Source organism: Nicotiana attenuata, chromosome 7 (genome assembly GCF_001879085.1).
Source record: "Nicotiana attenuata strain UT chromosome 7, NIATTr2, whole genome shotgun sequence".
Lineage (NCBI taxonomy): Eukaryota > Viridiplantae > Streptophyta > Magnoliopsida > Solanales > Solanaceae > Nicotiana > Nicotiana attenuata.
Window position 1 is genome coordinate 81594991 of NC_031995.1, and position 24257 is coordinate 81619247.

At 40.2% G+C, this 24257-nt stretch overlaps 1 protein-coding gene across 1 annotated transcript; it reads left to right on the top strand.

The window, feature by feature from the left end:
• On the top strand, positions 3382-5357 carry LOC109230559 (aldehyde oxidase GLOX-like). Its single transcript, XM_019396037.1, has one exon. It carries the CDS (start codon positions 3497-3499, stop codon positions 5159-5161), a length of 1665 nt encoding a protein of 554 aa, XP_019251582.1. The 5' UTR covers positions 3382-3496; the 3' UTR covers positions 5162-5357.

Here is a 24257-nt window from a genome sequence, read left to right on the forward strand (position 1 = left end):
AGCAAGTTCTTACGATATTTTTGGATTTGTGTGCATGTTTAGTTTGGAGCTCCGAGGGCTCGAGTGAGTTTTGGATAGGCTACAGAGTGAACTTATGACTTAGGAAAGTGCTGGTGTGTTTCAGTTCTGGTGCAGGCCTCTGACCTTGCAATTGCGAGGTCAGGCTTCGCATTTGTGAGCAACTCCTCGCATTTGCAAAGAGTAGCTGGGGCACCTCAAGTTCGCATTTGCGAACAAGACTTCACACTTGCGAAGTGGGGCTTGGAGGAAATTGTTCGCAATTGCGATCAAATGATCGCATTTGCGGATTGGCCAATGTTCGCAATTGCGAACAAATCATCGCAATTGCGATGATAGTAGAAATGCTGAGGCTTCGCATTTGCGAAGGTTTTCTCGCATTTGCGGGGTTCTCAATGCGAACCCAGGTTGCAATTGCGACATTTGCAACTGGTAAAATTCAAGTTAGACAAGATTTTCTCTCATTCTTCAAATTTTCAAAACAAGAAAACCCTTAGATGCGATTTTTCCAAGAACCTTTCTTCCCTAATCCATTGGTAAGTGATTCTAACCTACTTTCTTTCAATCTTTAATCACATTTCATAATATTTCAACCTAAAATCTAGTTTTTTCATGGTTCAAATTGGGGTTTGGGTAGAATTAGGGATTTTTGTAAAATTCGGATTTAGACCTCAAATTGGGGTCAGATTTCAAAATAAATTACATAACCAGGCTCGGGGGTGAACGGGTACTCGGGAGTTGACTTTTGTTGTCTTTTTCAATAATGATCTAAATTGACTCTTTTGCAATCGTGGGTGGTTCCTGAGGCTTAATTTGAATCGTTTGATTGGTAATTTGCTAGATTTTGTTGGTTCGGAGGCTTGTCTGAAAGGCAAAGTCATGGTTGAGCTATGAATTGATCCTTGGAGCGAGGTAGGTGTCGTGGTTAACCTTGACTTGAGGGATTAGGATTTGTTCGCCTATTTGATACACGTTCAAGTGTTGGGTACAACGTATATGTGAGGTGACGAGCACTTGTGCGTTGTTATTGGGTTAAAGCATGCGGGTGGGAGTTGTTCCTTGTAATTTATTGCCTACTTTGATCATGTTATCCATGCTTAGACTAGTTACTTATCAAATTATTCGTTCTTTCGGCGTTTATGAGCTTTCTGTGGTAATTGAGTATTGGTTCTAAAGTTGAGGTTGGTATTGTGGAACCATTTTTACGTAAGGCTTGTTCTTGTTCATTCTATCTCCCCGTTGCTATATACTCATTGTTATATGGTAAGGGAGAGTGTTAATGCACGAAGGGTGATGCCTTTCCGTATTTGAGTGTTAATGCATGAATGGTGATGCCTTACCATATTGTGAGTGTTAATGCACGAAGGGTGACGCCGTACCATATTTTGAGAGTTAATGCACGAAGGGTGATGCCGTGCCGTATCTATTGTTTTATGATGAAAGTGAGAGTAAAATCACGAAAGGAGATGCCGTGTAGTATTATTGTTCCATAGTGAGGTTGATAGTAAAAGCACGAAGGGTGATGTCGTGTAGTTTTATTCATTGTGAGTATTCGTTTTACTGGTTAAAGGCATATTGACTGTTCTGATTATCATTTCTACTATAATTATCGTATCTTGTACACCTTTCGCATGTCCCTTCCCAATAGTACATGTTTTGCTTTTATCTGTTGTTATCTTGTACGTATATTGTTATCTGCATAGGTTATTTATATGGGTGTCTTGTCATAGCCTCGTCACTACTTCGTCGAGGTTAGGCTCGACACTTACGGAGTACATGGGGTCGGTTGTACTCATACTACACTCTGCACTTCTTGTGCAGACTTTGGTACTGGCCGCAGCTGTTCGTGAGTTATAGCAGCTTGGATTTACTAACTTGGAGACTCGAGGTAGATCTGCCGGCGTTCGCAGACCTTGAAGTCCCCTTCCATTTCCCCTTATTTACTGCTCTTTCATTCGAGACAGTTGTACTTCTTTCATACTCTGTTTGTAGAAAATTTTAGAAGCTCGTGAATTGTGACTCCAGATCCGGGTTGTATTAGATATGATTGGCTTTTATGTTATTCCGCACTCAGTTTTAGTTTTATTTCGGCTTAATTGATTTTGTTATTGGAATTGGTTAAAATTGGCTTAAGGATCCTCTAACGTTGGCTTGTCTAGCAAGTGAAATATTAGGCGCCATCACGGTCCCGAAGGTGGAAATTCCGGATCGTGACAAAAGGGGATATATTAATTGCATTCTTTAGAACATGAAAGCATGAAGTATAGTATTTGATATTTTAGTTCTAAAGATTGGTCTAAATTGACACCCGATTGGTGAAAGCCTCAGAAGAAGATTATAAGTTAGGAGTTGAAGGTTATTGACTCCCATAGGCAACAATCCGCAGTGTAATCAGACATTTTTACAAGGAGATAACGCACAGCGTGACAGGACGATGTTGACTAATCATTCAGTTCTCTATTTTGCATTATTAAAAGATTAAAGACCACATCTTTCAAGCATAATATATGATGCTTTTTATGCTGTGTCAATTAGTTGGAATATGCAACCAAGTCATAACCATATCTTTAGTTAGAATATGGTACAAGATATTAGGCTCCTGCCAGCATTACTTAAAGAAGGTTTCATGTTTTTTTTGTTTTCTTTTGTTTTAGTAAGGCTACCTAGAGGGGATCATGCAATCTCTCTATGCATTTAATTGTTAAAATTAATGATTTAGATAGGATTTCCGGAGGTAAGATTTAATGTCCTCCTCCTTGTACTATTTCTTATTATTAATAAATAAGGGAGGGGTTAATGTCAAAAGGGAGGGTTAATGCTAGACCCATCATCACAAGAGGTGAAAACCTGAATATATGAATTTAATTATTAAAAAAAAAAATTGCAAAGTTTTTCATTGAAACGTCGCCTAAATATGAGTATTTTATTACTACAGACTTGTCAACAACAAGGTATCCTGGTAAGTAATTAATATTAGTAAGATTATCAGGTCAACATTACTTGATACCAAAATTCTGTTTCCACACAACATATATGATACATTATGGTATACATATATCGCAAGTATCTTTAACCAATATTCTTTCTTCCCCGGAATATTTATTTTTTGTACGCAAATGACAGCATCATTTCCAACCAAGGTACTATCTTGGAAAAATGATACTGTATAGCCACTGTAAAAATAATAGCCGAAAATGTATAAAATTTGTATATATATAGATTCGGTATGTTATATACAAAAATTATGCACTTTTTTGACTAAATATAAATAGTTTCTGGCGCGAGCTAAAAGTGATAATATCCCTACCATCTTGCCAGTATATAAAGGATATCCCCGCCTAAATATACAGCTTCTATAGACATTCGCACAAAGTCAGATTATACTCACATCTCCTCTGCTTCTCAAAACTCTCCTCTGTCTTCGCCTTTGGTCGAGAATATTTATCAGAATCAGAAAGCAAAAAGAACGAATAAGCTAATGAAAACTAGAACAACAGGTATTCCTTTCTTGATTCTTGGCCAGTTGCTTCTGCTTATGCTACAACCATGTTACAGAAAATTGGCTTACGCTGCCGGAGGCAGTTGGGACTTATTGATATCCAACATTGGCATTTCAGCCATGCATATGCAACTCCTCAACAATGATAGAGTAATTATGTATGATCGTACTGACTTTGGCACGTCGAACATCTCATTGCCCGATGGCAAATGCCGCAACAATCCTAATGACCTCGCCTTGAAACTCGACTGCTCTGCCCATTCTGTCGAGTACGATGTTTCCACAAACTCTGTACGACCCCTCATGGTCCAGACCGACGTGTGGTGCTCCTCTGGCTCTGCCACCTCCGACGGTTCTTTGGTTCAAACTGGTGGCTTCAACGACGGTGAAAATGTCGTAAGAGTTTTTAGACCATGTAATGGCAATGGCAGCACTTGTGACTGGAAAGAAATAGGAGGAGGCCTAATTCAAAGTCGTTGGTACGCCACTAATCATATTCTTCCTGACGGAAGGCAAATTATTATTGGCGGTCGTGAGGCTTTTAACTATGAGTTCTATCCCAAGACTGCTTCAACCAACAATGTATTTAACCTACACTTTCTTCAGCAGACTAATGATCCTAGAGAGGAAAACAATCTGTACCCGTTTGTTTTTCTCAATGTGGATGGAAATCTCTTCATTTTCGCCAACGACCGAGCTATCTTGTTCAATTATACAACAAACACGGTGGTGAAGACGTACCCACAAATACCTGGTGGCGACCCGAGAAATTATCCAAGTACGGGGTCTGCAGTTCTTCTTCCATTAAAGAATTTACAAGCACAAATAATTCAAGCTGAGGTTTTGGTCTGTGGTGGAACACCAAGAGGCTCGTACCTTAATGCTAGTAGTGGTAACTTTTTGGGTGCATTAAATACTTGCAGTCGGATTACAATTACCGACCCGAATCCACAGTGGATCATGGAAACCATGCCACTTGCTCGAACAATGGGTGACATGGTAATTTTACCAAATGGAAATGTCTTGATCATCAATGGAGCAGCGGCAGGCACTGCTGGTTGGGAACTTGGTAGGAGCCCCGTTTTGAGTCCGGTTATTTACCGACCCGATAATCCATCCGATTCTAGATTCGAGGTACAAAACTCAAATACTATACCAAGAATGTACCACTCAACATCCATTTTACTTCGTGATGGTCGAGTTCTTGTGGGTGGTAGTAATCCACATGTGTTTTATAACTTCACGGGAGTTCTTTACCCGACAGAATTAAGCTTGGAAACATTTTCACCATCATATTTGGATTCAGAATCTGCAAATTCACGCCCACAGATTATTTCACCCGCTTCCCGACATAAAATCAAATATGGACAACGGGTCAATATTCGATTTACCGTACCCGGATCCGTAAACAGAGATTTGGTCAAGGTAACAATGGTTGCGCCAGGATTTAATACACATTCATTTACTATGAACCAAAGAATGCTTGTGCTTTTTAATGGAGACGTGACACGAGTTGGAAAATCAGCTTACAAAATTAATTCGATCTTTCCAAATTCAAGTAATTTGGCTCCAGCAGGTTATTATCTTCTTTTTGTGGTACATCAAGACATACCAAGTGAAGGAATCTGGGTCAGGATTCAGTAATTAACTAGCTTTTTTTTAAAAATATAATTTTACGTCGTTAGGTGGCGCTGGCCTATTATTTCAATCCAAAAGGTGAATTTTTTTCCCAGTAATTAACTAGCTAGGTTGGACTGTTGCACTAAAAAAAATTTCACTAATTTTATACAATTTTTTAATCTCGATTTCATTAATTATTAAAGGTCTTTTTTCCTTTTACCTTCCCCTTTTCCATTATTTTTGGAATACTCAAACCAAAAAAAAAAAAAAAAAGAAGAGACAGAGAGAGAGAGAGAGAGATTTTTTTTTTTGGGGTCATTTACAGGTTGACATTTTATTATTAGGTGTGATGGAAACAATTTTATTATCAGGTTGTAAGCATGAAAACTCGATCCTTTTGTATTGATTATTCAAAATATTGCAGTCTATTGCAATAACGAAAGGCTTAGCTTGTTCCCCTCATTAATTTTCCTGTTATCTTATTACAATTATATCTGTTTTTTTTCTTCTAATTCTAAGACATGTCAAGCCTCTGACTAAAAGATATTTTTATTGTCACAATCTATGTGATGGCATGGGATTAATAGAGAGGCGGTGGTCTGCACAGAATATGAAAATAATGTTTAATGAAATGCTTCTTCAACGCTTTTAATAAATTGTTTGTCACAAATAAAAAAAGTTGATAATTGGCAAATTAATGGCGTTCAACACAGTTGTATCGATCCTTGCCTCCTCTAAAGTTGATTGGATGCACGTAAACCTTTTTTTGTATTTTTTTTTCCAATTTCGTGCCTCTCTTACTTGGACGATTATATGAGAAAACCTAAGGCAAGAATTCCACGATGGCGTTTAGCAACGTGAAGTAAATGTTTTTTCTATCTTTATAAAGGGGTTCGACTCAATATTTTTAAAAGAATCCTTTAATTACTAATTTGGCCTTGTATTTCTGTCTCACTTTGTACGTAAACTTTTTTTTTTTCAATTTCGTGAAAGGCTTGTCCTCTTTATGTTGGAAAATTAATTCAAAGTTTTAGTAAGGAATCTTAATTTTTTAGGATTTAATATTTGCTAGTTTATTTAATTCATGTCAAAATAGGATTTGCAGTAAGAATTAATATAGGAATAGATTTTTATATTTCTAGTTAAAATAAGTTTCTTACTATAATTCTAACTACAAATCATATTTAGACATGAATTAAATAAACTAGCAAATATCAAATCCTAAATAATTAAAATTTCATACTATAACTTTGAATTAGTTTTCCAACATACGATTATATGAGAAAACTTAAAGCAAGAATTCCACGATGGCGTTTAGCAACCTAAAGTGAATGTTTTTCCTATCTTTATAAAAGGGTTAGACTCAATATTCTTAAAGAAATCCTTTAATTACTAATTTGGCCTTGTATTTCTGCCTCACTTTGTTTTCTCTTTTAGCCATTGTGTTATTGTTTCATGGTTCATGTTCATATTTTCTTACCCAGAGAAAAAGAATGCCGAAATTAAAGTTTACACCTGCAATTCTGAAGAATAAGGCATAACTTGCAGCACGAAAAATAGAGTTGTGTATGTGTAATTAAAGAGCATTATATCTTTACCCTAAAATGAGAATAAAAGAAAATCACATTTTTTTGATACTGAATCGCATCTGAAGACTGGAATTCTTCAACATAACAGAATTGATATTCTCCATGAATTAAATAGGTGAATTATACCATCTATATATTATTAAAATATTTAAGATGGAAAATTATTCTTTCCATCTCTATAAATCAAAATTTATCTTTATTTAATCAAATCTGGATCTAATTCTACTAGGGAGGTGACATATGTCATAAATAAGACCAATTCGTTTTTTTCTCTCCTTAATTTTTGTTGACAATATTTTTTATAGCAGTGATCGTGACGTTGAGAAAATGCACGTCAATAATTCTATTGAAAATAAATTAGAAATTCAGCTTTATAACCGAGTTTGGATATACTCAAACTAAACATTCCATTGAACAATTAAGCATGCCTTCATCCGTTGCCTCATACTAATAGGTAAGAGTTCAAGTATTAACAGGGGTGGCTCAACATAATTGGGGGCTAAATCGAGCTATAACTAGAGGCCCAATTTTTTAAAAAGTTCATATATTTCTATTTCAAAATATATTTTTCTAGCTTTTTAAGATGCAAAGTTATTAATAATGTTTTTATAATCAATTTCATTAACAATTATTTTTCAACTGATAATATGCTAACCGATTAAATTTCTCTTGAAACGTTGTTGATCTTAGGTAAAATTTTATCTATTTTTATTTTGAATTTTTATTTTCGCTAATTGAAAAGAATCACGTCTTTTTATATAATTAAATATATCGATTAGAGTATTATCTTTTGCTTGTACTATTTCTTTTAACACTTTTAATTCGAAATATAAGTCTAAGCCTTCGATTATGCTTCAAGGATATCAAAGGTTAACATAATTTTTTCTTCTTCAAATTCTCATCATTTAGCGATCTCAAGCTTTTAAAATACTACTATAGGTTTTAGTGGTCAGAATATAAATAATACAAAATGTATCAAATTCAAAATGTCAAAAATTACTTTTCTTTATTTTATACAAAAGAAAAGTTATTTTAAACTTTTTAGGAAAAAATAACCTATTCTCGGTAAAAATTGGGGGCTCTCAAAATTGGGGACCTAAGGCGTATGCCTTACTTGTCTGGCCTTTCAATCGGCCCTGAGTATTAATTGACGACCGGCATGATGTCCACTAATCCAACTATTTCGATTTGAGTTTAGGTTATACGTACTTTTATACTATCAGGTCACTTAAAAGGTTTCACATGTAACTTTCTGCAAAAAGTGGATTTGCTTCAAACTTGCTACAACAGATAAACATGATAGCATAAATCTTTTGACACTGTAAGTATATACAACTTAAACTCTTTCGATTTTGAACTTTTAAAATGTCCTAAATTCTAACTTATAATCTACATATTAGGGTGATTATTGCGTCTCCAACAATCAATCTATTTGACTTGCAAAATTTGGAATGGGTTTAAGGTGTCTAGTAATATCTATATTCCATAGAAACGGAGTCTTTGTCGAATTGAAATTTTGAAACATAGGTGCATACTGTGTTAATGCTGATTCTCAAGCGATGGGCCTAAAACTTTATATAACTCACAATCTATGAACAAGAATACTCCAAAATCACATATTTTATAGAGATACATACTTACACGTACAACTCAAATGAATAATTTACAATGAGCATAGCTCAATAAATTTTTACATTTAGTATAGCCAAATTGCTTAAAATAAGTGTTGTTTATTTCAATATTACTTTTCAACTTATTATTTCAATTTTGCTTTTGCAATACCAGTTTGCAAAAGCAATAACTTGCAGAAGCTCTTGCAGCTAGAACTGGTTTGCAATTGTGTTTACAACAGGCAATTACCAGATTTGAACTTCAACTAAACTCTATGCTGATAGTGGAAATGCTACGAAAAAGGAGTACAAACCCAAATTGCGAGTGATCATATGTCACGATCCAAAATCCATTAAGGGTCGTGATGGCGTCGGACACCACTGTCAGACAAGCCAACACCATATAACTAGTAAATTTTCGTATTAATATTTTCAAAATCATTGCTTCTAAACATTAAACAATGAATAATAAACTTCACTGAATAAATAATGATGCCTTTACAAAATTTATTTACTGAATAATCCCGAAACCATCCCAGAACCCGGTGTCACAAGTGCATGAGCAATCACTAGGAAATCAAATGAAGTACAATAACTGTCCGGAATACAAATTTGGACAGAAAGTAAATACAATACACTGGAAGAGACTATGCTGGTTGCGGGTCGCCTCGAGAAATGCAGCTCACCTAAATCTTCGTATCATCCATGCTGCTACGCCCATAAGGCCACTAGAGGTATATGTACCTGTGCAACAAAAATGCACAACAAGTGTAGCATGAGTACAAAAACAACGTGTACTCAGTAAGTAACCCGTCTAATCTCAAAGAAGTAGAGACGAGAGGTCGACTTCGGCACTTACTACTGGTCCAATAATAATATACTAATAATATAGTAAATCGAGGATTCTCATAAAAATGGCTGTAACTCAATAGCATGAGGCAAGTAAACAATTCTTTTGTTTATAGGAAATTCCCAAGTTCATTTTTATCATTTATACACTTATCTCAGGCCAGGGAGAACAAATATCAACATCTATGAGTTTCAAGGCAAGCAATACAAGCATGCGCAAATCATGCCGAGGTCGTACGGCCCGATCCAACAAATATTTAAACTGTGCACTGCCAGAGAGTCGAATGGCGCGAACCATAGATGCATCTATTACCCCGCTCGCGAATCATACATGCGACGCGGTCAAATATAAATAAACAATCACCCCGTCCGTGAATCATACATGCGACACATGCATTCAAACAGTCAATCAAGACCTCATCAGGGAAACAATTATTCAAGGAGGTGTCGATTTCTCTTTTACAAGTCGAGAAAACCAAGTTTAACTCTTTTAAAAATCATTTACCACTTCGATACGATTAAGGCTGTAACGACCCGACCGGTCGTTTCAAGTGCTAGCACTCCGTTCAGCAGTCGGAGGCCATGAACAGCTTCATTTCCGGTATTATGACTTGTATGCATGGTCGGAAGTGAATTTCGGGAAGTTCGGAGTTGATTTGGGAAGAGAATCCTCATTTCGGAAGCTTAAAGTTGAAAGAATGAACTAGGATTGGAATTTTGAGTAAACGACCTCGGAATCGGGATCTGAAGGTTCCAGCAGGTTCGTATGATGATTTCGGACTTGGGCGTATGCCCGGATCGGGTTTTGGATAACCCGGGAGCGTTTTGGCGCCTAATGTGGAAGTTAGCATTTTAGAAGGAATTTCTTAAGTTTGGCTTGAAGTGCATTTCAGTGTTATCGATGTCCGTTTGGGATTTCGAGTCTGGGAATAGCTCCGTATGGTGATTCTGGAGTTGGGAGCGCGATCGGAAGTGAATTCGGAGGTCCGTGGGTCATTTTGAAGCCATTTGGCTAAAGATAGAAATTTGAAGGTTTTTGGGAAGTTTGACCGGAGGTTGACTTTTTGATATCGGGGTCGGAATCCAATTTCGAAAGTTGGAGTAGGTCCGTAATGTCAAATATGACTTGTGTGCAAAATTTGAGGTCAATCGGACATGATTTGATAGGTTTAAACTCGAAAGTAGAATTTTGGAATTCTAAAGTTCATAAATATTGAATTGGGGTGTAATTCGTGATTTTCGTGTTGTTTGATGTGATTTGAGGCCTCGAGCAAGTCCGTAATGTATTTTGGGATTGGTTGGTATGATTGGTTGGGGTCCTGGGGGCCTCGGGTGGATTCTGGGTGGTTAACGGATCGAAAATGGAGTTTTTGGGAAGGCTGGTGGTTGCTGGTTGCTGGTATTCCGCTTCTGCGGAAAAGGGACCGCAGAAGCGGCCCCGCAGAAGCGAGGTAGGAACCGCAGAAGCGGTTGGGAGTGAAGGCAGCAGGAACCACTTATGCGGTCAGGGATCCGCAGAAGCGAATCCGCAAAGGCGGTGGCTAATCGCAGAAGCGAAAATGGGCTGGAGCCCAGGGACCGCAGAAGCGGGACAGCGGAAGCGGGAATATTTCCGCAGAAGCGGAACACCTGGAGGCAGAAAAGTTGATTTAAATCGTGGTTTGAGTTCATTTCTCCTATTTCTTCATGGCTTGGGCGATTTTTGGGGAGCTTCAAGAGAGGATTTTTGTCGTCAATGTTAAGGTAAGTTATCCCCATCACTTCTGAGTTGAATATATCAATTATTTATAGATTTAAGCATGGAAATTAGTGTAAATTTGAGGGTTTGATTGAAAACCTAGGAAATTAGAAATCTTGGATTTTGATCACGATTTTGAGTATGGAATTAAGAGAAAATCATATATTTGAGTTCCTAAGGTCATGGGTAACCTTTATCTTCGAAAATATTTTTGGATTCCGGGCACGTGGGCCCGATGGCATTTTGGTCATTTCATTAAGAGGAGTTGGGAATTTGTATAATCTGAATTTTTAACAAGTATTTGAGCATGTTCTCATTAGTTTGTCGTTAATTGGCTAGTTTTGGTGCATTGTGCGTCGGTTCAAGCCTTCGGAAGATTGTAGGTTACCGGTTATGAGTCTTCGGAGCGAGGTGAGTCTCCTTTCTAATCTTGTGAGGGGGAATTTACCCCATAGGTGAGTTAAATTGATTATGTGCTCCTATTTATGGGGGCTACGTACGCACGAGGTGATGAGAGTCCGTGCGTAGCTACTATTATGCTATAGTCCGGGTAGTCTAGGACCCAAAAGCATGCTATACTTTGGATATTTGAAATCTTATTGACATTTGAATTGTTAAAATCAAGTTGAACTAGTAAATGAACTTCAAAAGGATTAAACTTCATTTTCTTGAATTGTTAAAAGAGGATTTGGTTTTTTTTTGATAAAATAGCTCCGATAAATTCTTATTTGACTACTTGAGCATGTATTTTATGTGCACCTGCGTCGCATGTATGATTCGCGAGCAGGGTATGTGTTTATTTATGAAACGGGCCGAACACCTCGGCAGATTAAATAGATGCATCTATTGGTTCGGGCCGCTCGACCCTCGGCAGTGCACAGTTTACATTCCCGTTGGAGCGGGTCGTCACCTCGGTGTGATTTGCGCATGTTTATCTGTTGCTTAAGAATTTTAAATGTGGGATTGGCCCTTCGTGGCTTGATATAAACTGATAAGATAATAAAGAATATACCTTGGAAGCCCTTGATTTATTATTGAAGGTGTTTACCTGTTTCCTGGCCTCACAATTAGAAACTTCTATATATAAATCCATGATTATCCTCGCACTTATAGAATATTGTTAATTGACCTCTAGTGAGTGTCGAAGTTGGCCATCTCGTCTCTACCCCTTCGGGATTAGGCGGGATACTCACTGAGTGGACGTTGATTACGTACTCATACTACACTTCTGTGCATTTTTGTTGCACAGGTATATGTTACTTTAGCGGCCTACTGGGCATAGCAGCACGGACGATTCGGGGACTAGGTGAGTTGCAGTATGCAAGGCGGCCCGCAGCTTTTAAAGTCCCTTTCTAGTAAATTGTATTTCCTTTCTGTCCATTGTGTTACGGATAGATGTTGTATTGTATTTTATATCCTTATCAGTAGATGCTCATGCACTTGTGACACCGGATTCTGGGGATGGTTTTCGAAAGATGTGTACTAATTGTTTTTATTTAGATTTGAATTCAAGTATTGATCTTTTATTTATGAAAATGGGAGGAAAAACCTGAGATTTTCAAAAGTATTAAAAGAGGATTTAATTGATAATTTAGTTAGGCTGGCCTGACAGAGGTGTCCGGCGCCACCACGACCCTTAGTGGATTTTGGGTCGTGACAACATGGTATCAGACCAGTTGTGTATGTTTCAGCGAGCGTTCCTTATGGAGGGACAGTCGGGGTGTTATTTTGTCATCAGCTATCCCAGGTAATGGTGTATGGCTCCGTATGAGTGGTGAGACGGCTTGGTAAATTCTTATGTGTTAAGGTTCCGCGTGGCGATGATGTTATGTGAGCGGAATGGCTCTCGAGATTTAGATCTTGTATCGCACCTCAGTTGTGCTTGGGTTTTTTAGCTTATGGCGCTATGTGTTCCCCAGGGAATGGTACTATACACTTAGAGTGCTTGAGACCGAGATTCGGTAATTCATTATAATGAGCAATTTAGCTCGATGTGTATCTCCTTATGTGAGTTCTACGTTTGGATCGGGTGGCACGCCGCCATGGGTATGTTATTTGGATCGGGTGGCACGCCGCCATGGTTATGTTGTGAGGATCGGGTGGCACGCCACCATGGTTATGCTGTGTGGATCGGGTTGCACGCCGCAACAGAGTGATATGAGTGTAGTTTCCTATATGCTATTTTTGTGTGTTTCGCTTCCTATTTTCTAAGGAAAGTCCGTAGTAGTGCGGGAGTCAGGCTCCTCCCAGAGTTCGTTTTCCTTTTGCAATGCGTTCGAATTGGTGGCCTATTGGCGCAGGGTAGCATCATATGGGATTTTAACAATTTCTAGGGTGGCTTATTTCATGAGCAGTTGTATCGGATGAGACGAGATCCCTTGATCTAGGATTCTGTGCAATCCAGCTATATGAGGTATGTTATGGAGATAAGACCATTATTGGGTTCAGAATGAGGTGAAGGCCTTGTCAGGAGTGTAGACCTAATGTCTTGTTGACTCGGCAATTGATTATGAATGTTAGTACGTCTCTTCCGTCATGGCGGTATGGTATGGGTTAGAGTAAGACCTGTATGTGTCATGGGGTGCAATGGGAGCATCAGATTAGTAGGATTTTGACTAAGTTGATAAAAAAAAAGGGGTTATTGTGGCCCTACGAGTGGGTAATGCAAAGTGTGAATTCAACAAAGTTATGCAATCGTGTTTGAGTACAGCGTGTGCTGGTTGATATGGTGATCGTATGTTGGAAATAGACCTGGCATAGGATTCCGGATGTTGGAATCGGGCTCTAAGGCTTAATTGCTTGAATAAAAGGGAATATCTTCAGAATTTATCGAGCTAGCGTGCTCAGCTAAGTTGTGGTAGCACGGGAAGGTGCATGAGGTGCTAAACAGTGATTTCAGACTACTTAGTATGGTTCTCAGCACGTTCGAGGACAAACGTATGTTTAAGTGGGAGAGAATGTAACGACCCGACCGGTCGTTTCGAGTGCTAGTGCTCCGTTCAGCAGTCGGAGGCCATGAACAGCTTCATTTCCGGTGTTATGACTTGTACGCATGGTCAGAAGTGAATTTCGGGAAGTTCGGAGTTGATTTGGGAAGAGAATCCTCATTTCAGAAGCTTAAAGTTGAAAGAATGAACTAGGATTGGAATTTTGAGTAAACGACCTCGGAATCGGGATCTGAAGGTTCCAGCAGGTTCGTATGATGATTTCGGACTTGGGCGTATGCCCGGATCGGGTTTTGGATAACTCGGGAGCGTTTTGGCGCCTAATGTGGAAGTTAGCATTTTAGAAGGAATTTCTTAAGTTTGGCTTGAAGTGCATTTCAGTGTTATCGATGTCCGTTTGGGATTCCGAGTCTGGGAATAGCTCCGTATGGTGATTCTGGAGTTGGGAGCGCGATCGGAAGTGAATTCGGAGGTCCGTGGGTCATTTTGAAGCCATTTGGCTAAAGATAGAAATTTGAAGGGTTTTGGGAAGTTTGACCGGAGGTTGACTTTTTGATATCAAGGTCGGAATCCAATTCCGAAAGTTGGAGTAGGTCCGTAATGTCAAATATGACTTGTGTGCAAAATTTGAGGTCAATCGGACGTGATTTGATAGGTTTAAACATCGGAAATAGAAGTTGGAAAGTTCAAAGTTCATAAAGCTTGAATCAGGGTGTAATTCATGGTTTTAACGTTGTTTGTTATGATTTGAGGCCTCGAGCAAGTCCGTAATGTGTTTTGGGACTGGTTGGTATGATTGGCTGGGGTCCAGGGGGCCTCGGGTGGATTCCGGGTGGTTAACGGATCGAAAATGGAGTTTTTGGGAAGGCTGGTGGTTGCTGGTTGCTGGTATTTCCGCTTCTGCGGAAAAGGGACCGCAGAAGCGGCCCCGCAGAAGCGAGGTAGGAACCGCAGAAGCGGTTGGGAGTGAAGGCAGCAGGAACCACTTATGCGGTCAGGGATCCGCAGAAGCGAATCCGCAAAGGCGGTGGCTAATCGCAGAAGCGAAAATGGGCTGGAGCCCAGGGACCGTAGAAGCGGAATCTTTTCCGCAAAAGCGGGACAGCGGAAGCGGGAATATTTTCGCAGAAGCGGAACACCTGGAGGCAGAAAAGTTGATTTAAATCGTGGTTTGAGTTCATTTCTCCCATTTCTTCATGGCTTGGGCAATTATTGGGGAGCTTCAAGAGAGGATTTTTGTCGTCATTGTTAAGGTAAGTTATCCCCATCACTTCTGAGTTGAATATATCAATTATGTATAGATTTAAGCATGGAAATTAGTGTAAATTTGAGGTTTTGATTGAAAACCTAGGAAATTAGAAATCTTGGATTTGATCACGATTTTGAGTATGAAATTAAGAGAAACTCATATATTTGAGTTCCTAAGGTCATGGGTAACCTTTATCTTCGAAAATTTTTTTGGATTCCGGGCACGTGGGCCCGAGGGCATTTTGGTCATTTCACTAAGAGGAGTTGGGAATTTGTATAATCTGAATTTTTAACAAGTATTTGAGCATGTTCTCATTAGTTTGTCGTTAATTGGCTAGTTTTGGTGCATTGTGCGTCGGTTCAAGCCTTCGGAAGAATGTAGGATACCGGCTTTGAGTCTTCGGAGTGAGGTGAGTCTCCTTTCTAATCTTGTGAGGGGGAATTTACCCCATAGGTGAGTTAAATTGGTTATGTGCTCCTATTTGTGGGGGCTACGTACGCACGAGGTGACGGGAGTCCGTGCGTAGCTACTATTATGCTATAGTCCGGGTAGTCTAGGACCCAAAAGCATGCTATACTTGGGATATTTGAAATCTTATTGACATTTGAATTGTTAAAATCAAGTTGAACTAGTAAATGAACTTCAAAAGGATTAAACTTCATTTTCTTGAATTGTTAAAAGAGGATTTGGTTTTTATTTGATAAAATAGCTCCGATAAATTCTTATTTGACTACTTGAGCATGTATTTTATGTGCACCTGCGTCGCATGCATGATTCGCGAGCAGGGTATGTGTTTATTTATGGAACGGGCCGAACGCCTCGGCAGATTAAATAGATGCATCTATTGGTTCGGGCCGCTCGACCCTCGGCAGTGAACAGTTTACATTCCCGTTGGAGCGGGCCGTCGCCTCGGTGTGATTTGCGCATGTTTATCTCTTGCTTAAGAATTTTAAATGTGGGATTGGCCGTTCGTGGCTTGATATAAACTGATAAGATAATAAAGAATAAACCTTGGAAGCCCTTGATTTATTATTGAAGGTGTTTACCTGTTTCCTGGCCTCACAATTAGAAACTTCTATATATAAATCCATGATTATACTCGCACCTATAGAATATTGTTAATTGACCTCTACTGAGTGTCGAAGTTGGCCATCTCGTCTCTACCCCTTCGGGATTAGGCGGGATACTCACTGAGTACACGTTGATTACGTACTCATACTATACTTCTGTGCATTTTTATTGCACAGGTATATGTTACTTTAGCGGCCTACTGGGCATAGCAGCACGGACGATTCGGGGACTAGGTGAGTTGCAATATGCAAGGCGGCCCGCAGCTTTTAAAGTCCCTTTCTAGTAAATTGTATTTCCTTTCTGTCCATTGTATTCCGGACGGATGTTGTATTGTATTTTATATCCTTATCAGTAGATGCTCATGCACTTGTGACACCGGGTTCTGGGGATGGTTTTCGAAAGATGTGTACTAATTGTTATTATTTAAATTTGAATTCAAGTATTGATCTTTTATTTATGAAAAATGGGAGGAAAAACCTGAGATTTTCAAAAGTATTAAAAGAGGATTTAATTGATAATTTAGTTAGGCTGGCCTGACAGAGGTGTCTGGCGCCACCACGACCCTTAGTGGATTTTGGGTCGTGACAAAGGCAATTTAGACTATCAATAAGGTTACAATTATTTCAAGTAGAGCATACTTTTGGGTACTAGACTACCCGGACATAAGCATAATAGTAGCTACGCACGGACTCTCGTCACCTGGTGCGTACGTAGCGCCCACAAATAGAAGCACATATCCAATTAATTTACCTATGGGGACAATTCCCTCTTACAAGGTTAGAAAGGAGACTCACCTCGCTCCGAAGTTCCATAACCGGCATTCCACGCCCTTCCGAAGACTCAAATCGATGCATAACGCTCCAAAACTAGCCAATAATTATGCAAACCTTTTAATATATGCTCGATTACTCATAATAATCCAATTTATAACAATTCCTAACCCCAGTCGAAAAGTTGACAAAACCGCCATCGGGCCCATGTGCCCGGATTCCAAAAATTTTCGAAGATAAAGTTTGCCCACAACCTTACGAACTCAAATATATAATTTACTCTCAAATTCATGTCCAAAATCATGGCCAAATTTAAGAATACCAGTTTTCTAGGTTTTCCCTCAAACCCCAAGTTTCTACTAATTTCCATACTTTAATCCGTATCTAAATCATGTATTTAACTTATAATGAGTGGGAACAACTTACCTTGTGATACTTGAAGAATATCTCCCCTTGAAGCTCTCCAAAATCGCCCAAACCAAATGAAGAATGGGTGACAAAATGGCCAATTCCCAATTTTAAAAGAACACACTGCCTCCAGCCTTTCCGCACATGCGGAAATGCATCGCAGGTGCGGTCCTCTTCAAGCTTGGCGAAATCCGCTTCTGCGGTCCCTCACGCGCACCTGCGGGTGCCCTTCCGCTCCTGCGACCTAGTTTCCCCTCAAGGCATTCCGCATCTGCGGAGCTTACCACGCACCTGCGGGCTCGCAGATGTGGAAATACCCTCACATCTGCGGCCCCTCCCAGCTTTGCCCAAACGCACTTCTGCGACCATGAAGCCGCACTTGCGGGCTCGCACCTGCAGCCCTCTTCTCGCAGGTGCGGTTACACCCGAAGCTCAACTACTTCAGTTCTTCCTCAACTTCAAATTTCCATCCGTTAACCACCCAGAATCCACCCGAGGCCCCTGGGACCCCGTCCAGTCATACCAACCAGTCCCAAAACATAATGCGGACCTGCTCGAGGCCTTAAATCCCATCAAACAATGCCAAAATCACGAATCACACCCCAATTCGAGCTTTATGAACTTTTGAACTTCAAACTTCTACATTCGATGCCGAAACCTATTAAATCACCTCCGATTGACCTTAAATTTTGCACACAAGTCATATTCGACATTACAGACCTACTCCAACTTCCGAAATCAGAATCCGACCCCGATATCAAAAAGTCCACCTCCGGTCAAACTTCTCAAAAACCTTCAAATTTCTAACTTTCGCCAAATGACTCCAAAATGACCTACGGACCTCCGAATCCACTTCCGATCGCGCTCCCAATACCAAAATCACCATATGGATCTATTCCCAGACTTGGAATCCCAAACGGACATCGATAACACTAAAATTCACTTCAACCTAAACTTATGAAATTCTTCCAAAATGCTAACTTCCACAATAGGCGCCGAAACGCTCCCGGTCATCCAAAACCCGATCCGGACATACGCCCAAGTACAAAATCATCATACGAACCTGCTGGAACCTTCAAAGCCCGATTCGGAGGTCGTTTACTCAAAAATCCAATCCATGTCAATTCCTCCAACTTAAAGCTTTCGAAATGCGAATTCTCTTTCCAAATCAACTCCGAACTTCCCAGAATTCAATTCGACCATGCGTACAAGTCATAATACCTAATGTGAAGCTGCTCATGGCCTCAAACTACCGAACGACGTGCTAGAGCTCAAAACGAATGGTTGGGTCGTTACATTCTCTCCCACTTAAACATATGTTCGTCCTCGAACGTGCTGAGACATGCACTGGAGTTGTCCGAAATCACTGTTTAACACCTCGTGCACCTACCCGTGCTACCACAACTCAGTTGAGCACATTAGCTCGATCAAATCTGAAGATATCATCTTTTATTTAGGCAAATGAGCCTTAGAGCTCAGTTTCAACATCCGAAATTCTCTGCCAGGCCTGCTTCTAATATATGAACACCGTATCAATCACTACGCGATGTACCAGAACATGACTACATACCTTTGCTGAATTCTCACCATGCGCCACATCATTCAGAGGACCATAATAACATTCTCTGATCATAACAACCGACATTCCCCGAATCTGATGCTCACAATGCACCTCATGACATGTATAAGTCTTGATCCAACTCTACAATACCGCCACGACGGAAGAGACGTGTAGAAATTTATAACCACTGCCGTGTCAACATATCATTGAGTCTATACTCCTGTCAAGAACCATCACCTCATTTTGAACCAATTAATGGTATTTTCTCTTTGATATACTTCATTAATCCGATCGGACTGATCCTAGGTCCAATAATCTGGTCTCACCCACTACGAATTGCTCAAGCAATAAGCCACCCCAGACATGACCAAAAGTCTCATATGATGCCACGATATGCCAATAGGCTACAAACTCAAACGTGATACATAAGGAAATCAACTCTGGAAGGGGCTACTCAACCCACGAAACTAATTAGACAACCGAAAAGGTGTCATGAACCTCCCTCAGAAAAATGGGAAACAAAACACACAAAATAGAACATAAGGGACTGTACTCAATATCACACTATTGTGGCATGCAACCCGATCCAAACAACATAACCGTGGCAGCGTGCCACCCGATCCACACACAAAATTCACATAAGGAGATACTTACCGAGCAAAATTGCTCATTACTACAAGATACCGAATATCGGTCACAAGCACGGTAAGTGCATAATACCATCCCTGGGAAGACAGATAGCGAAATAAGCTACAAAACTCAAGCACAACTGAGGTGAGATATATAATCTGAATCAAGAGTCATACTGCTCACATAACACCATCGCTACACATAACCTTAACACATAAGAAATTTATCAAGATGTTTCACAACTCACACGGTCCAATATAGCATTACATGAAATAGCCGACGATGAAATAGCATCCAACGTCCGAACACTCCTTCATAAGGAGCGCTATGATGAAATAAACACATCCGGCCTGGTATAGAGCCCACCTTCATATTTAAATCCATCCACAGACCTCAAGCCGATTCTGATCGCACCGTACTAGGCAAATAACCTTTCAAGGGTCCATAAATACCCCTTTTTCCTATAACTCACAAGAACAACTACCCCAACCGGAGTAAACCTCCACAGTCCACAACCCAATAAACCGAGTGCCCTTCAGGCATACATTCTCAAATTAGCGACATTACCACAAGCTTCATACTTGGTTTAAATTTCCAATCAATCAAGTGACTACATGTCACACTTATACAATCTCCCCGTGAGACACGCTCCCACGACCTTCTGCACCAGATAACTAGTCTGCACATCCATACCACCGACCGTACTAACACTGTAAAGCAAATCAAGAATCCATAACCAGGTTGCAAAGCCTCTTTCACAAAACACTGACCTTAGGTGACGCTGAAGACAATACCAGCTTAGTCTAAACATTCAAATCCCTTTCCTGCTCATCCGAGCTCGTGACATCCTTGCCAATACCGAACCTCAACCTCGGTTCCTCACTTCCAAATTTTCATACCACTCACTGCACCTAACATGCCAATATGCGATAGTGCCAGAATTCCATCATAACTCCTGAACCACTAATAGGGTAAACACTTCATCACATAGAAACCTTTTACTCATCCCATACCAAGAGAGCCATAGCAAAACGCGAGTGAATTCTCATAGCCGTAGAACATTCTAATCCTCAAGTAGTATTCTAAGCCACCATAACCCTTCCGGGATCCGTCTATACATAACAGGCCATAATACTTGAATATTCCAAAATAAAATCAACTACGGCGGCCGTCCAGCCTCACACGTACCGTCACGAATCACATGCATAACTTAATCACGCTGAAGGAACTGATCACTACCACCAATATGCCAATTCAACTATGGCTAACCAATCTAACTTCTTCCAATTCATCCTTGATTGCCTCAGAAATAATAATAACTCTATTCAACACATAACGCACTCAATCCGCACTCATCCCGAGTGGCCTTGTATCATGAGACCATGCTGTCTCAAATCCCACGAACCACCTCATACCTTCCTTGTGCGCATATTTGCAACCTCAACTGATACACCTATTCCGATAACCCCTCTACGAATCCGAAGTCTGTTTCTCTCATTCACCTAAATACCACACTGCAAGCTGAAGATATCATAGAACATTCCGAGCCTCTTATCATAATCCACTACAAAAGCTCGATTCTTAACCATATCGAGGCTTGAAATCCTTAGGCGCCGCATTTTTAACCTTTGATTTCACTAGGACCATTGTTGAGAGTCACCCACTCTGGCTTGGTCCCGCATATAATCAACTCCGAGGCTCCGCTGGCACATGAACACCCATCTCAATGAAGCACCCGACTGAATCACTTCCTTTGTAAATCACCTCTGTACGAAGCATAAATCCTGAATCCTTCCAAAGCATGAACATGAGTCTATAAGGCCAACTATAGCACACCTCTATCAATTCCTTTGTTCAAATTACCACTTATGTTCTTTCCCCTTAGGTGAAATAACTTACCAATACGCCGATAACCCAAAACCTCACAAGAAGATAACCATGCACCCAATCGTAGGCGGTGGGACTCTCCCACTTAGCTTGAAGCCATCATTACACAACTCTAGAACCCACCAAGATTCTTCCTTCATTGTTGACATGATCTTGCACAACCAACCCGCTAACTTCCTCGAAATCCTACTGTTCGACCTGCCATGAACACTCTGAATTTCTAGCAACATTCACATATTCGACCTCTTACTGGATAGCCAGTGAAATCCTTCGCATAAGCTTTGTCAAAACCACACGATCGCTGATCTTCTCACATGAGATAACCCACCTGTGGAAATTACATGTCGGCATCTCCCAACGACACTGCATTGCACAATTACTACGAAATCTGCATCCCAACCTGAGCCCATGCTCGTTTGCTAGCTGTACAAGCCCATTCACTCCTCATGGGCATCAACTAAGTGTGCGACAATATCTTCCAATTCAAAGTCATGTTGTATCCTTCTTCATATCAAGCAACTCCTTTCTGCTGTATCAAATCTCCCGCCGTATAATAGCCGATATTTCAAATTAAGCCAATGGACCCAATCACCGTCCACCAAAGTTCCCACACCATTCCAAACTTTCCTCAATGTGTGTAGTTACCCTGCCACTGAACCCATATGCTACTCTGCCAGTCTTCCACTTTAGCCAAACCCCTCTTCTTTAAGCAACTACTCGACTTCCGCTTCTTACACCTGGCCTTCTAAAAATTTAACCACCACATAACACTTCCAACACGTCCTTCCTCATCCTTTGCTGCTCAACTGATGCCTTAGATCAAAACCTATCTCGGTAGGACTTGAATCCACAGACCGCTTCTAACTTTAAACCTTTCGGAAGATTATCTTTCCCAAGCCGTCGACATTACAAACACCGATTCAATCCTGAACCACCGTACCCCGCGATCTCTGATAGCCGCTTCTTCAATAATATCTCACAATATCCTGCTCCAAAGGCGAACTGTAGAAGATCATAACACCGGCGAACTTAACACATACAATCAAGGACGACGACACCACGTCGCGGATAAAAATTCCACCACACTTGAAAACACCAAGTCTCGTCACTCTATCAACCCAAACCTGATCATTTATAGTTTGATTGCCTTTCCTCCGCCAGAAATAACATACAAAATCTCTGAATCATGTACTGAGTAGACCTCCCTTCAAGTCATCCACTGACCCGACACATGAGCAAGTATCCTACCATCACATCAACACTATGTGATAACCAATCATGAGCATCATAGCAACCTGTGCATAGCCTCAAGCTCTTAGAAGTGCAGCTACCGGGCTGAAATGACATAATATCCTTTCGCAAGGCGACGACAATAGCCCAACCAACTATGCCGAGAGAAACATCCCGCACCACATCTGTAGTACCACTAAAATTCCTGAATTCCAGTTAATCATAAGTGCTTCACGACGCATAAGATTGAGTTGGAAGGAACAAGGGCATAAGCCTCAAAGGAAATCAAATCGCACGATGAGGAATCAAGAAGGGAAGTGCTCCTAATAGCCCTGTAGCCTCTCGAAGATAAGTATAGATGTCTCCGTACATCCACGAGACTCTACTCGACTTGCTCATGACTCGTGAGACTTAAAGGAACTAGGGCTCTGGTACCATGTTGTCATGACCCAAAATCCACTAAGAGTCGTGATGGCGCCGGACACCACTGTCAGGCAAGCCAACACCATATAGCTAGTAAATTTTCATTTTAACATTTTCAAAATCATTTCTTCTAAACATTAAACAATGAATAATAAACTTCATTGAATAAATATTGATGTCTTTACAAAATTTATTTACAGAATAATCCCGAAACCATCCCAGAGCCCGGTGTCATAAGTGCATGAGCAATCACTAGGAAATCAAATGAAGTACAATAACTGCCCGAAATACAAATTTGGACAGAAAGTAAATACAATACACTGAAAGAGACTATGCTGGCTGCGGGTCGCCTCGAGAGATGCAGCTCACCTAAGTCTCCGTATCATCCATGCTGCTACGCCCATAAGGCCACTAGAGGTACATGTACTTGTGCAACAAAAATGCATAGCAAGTGTAGCATGAGTACAAAAACAACATGTACTCAGTAAGTATCCAGTCTAATCTCAAAAAAGTAGAGACCAGAGGTCGACTTCGACACTTACTAGTGGTCGAATAATAATATACTAATAATATAGTAAATCGAGGATTCTCATAAAAATGGGTGTAACTCAATAGCAAGAGGCAAGTAAACAATTTTTTCGTTTATAGGAAATTCCCAAGTTCATTTTCATCATTTATACATATATCTCAGGCCAGGGAGAACAAATATATACATCTGTGAATTTCAAGGCAAGCAATACAAGCATGCGCAAATCATGCCGAGGTCGTATGGCCCGATCCAACAAATATTTAAACTGTGCACTGCCAGAGGGTCGAATGGCGACAACCATAGATGCATCTAGTACCCTGCTCGCGAATCATACATGCGACGCGGTAAAATATAAATAAACAATCACCCCGCTCGCGAATCATACATGCGACGCAGGTACACATAGAAACACGCATTCAAATAGTCAATCAAGACCTCATCGGGGAAACAATTATTTAAGGAGGTGTCGATTTCTCTTTTACAAGTCGAGAAAACAAGTTTAACTCTTTTCAAAATCATTTACCACTTCGATACGATTAAGGCAGTTTAGACTATCAATAAGGTTACAATTATTTCAAGTAGAGCATGATTTTGGGTCCTAGACTACCCGGACATAAGCAAAATAGTAGCT

What these genes read in the sequence shown, in the direction of transcription:
- LOC109230559 (XM_019396037.1), top strand. Translation starts at nt 3,497, where the DNA reads ATGAAAACTAGAACAACAGGTATTCCTTTCTTGATTCTTGGCCAGTTG.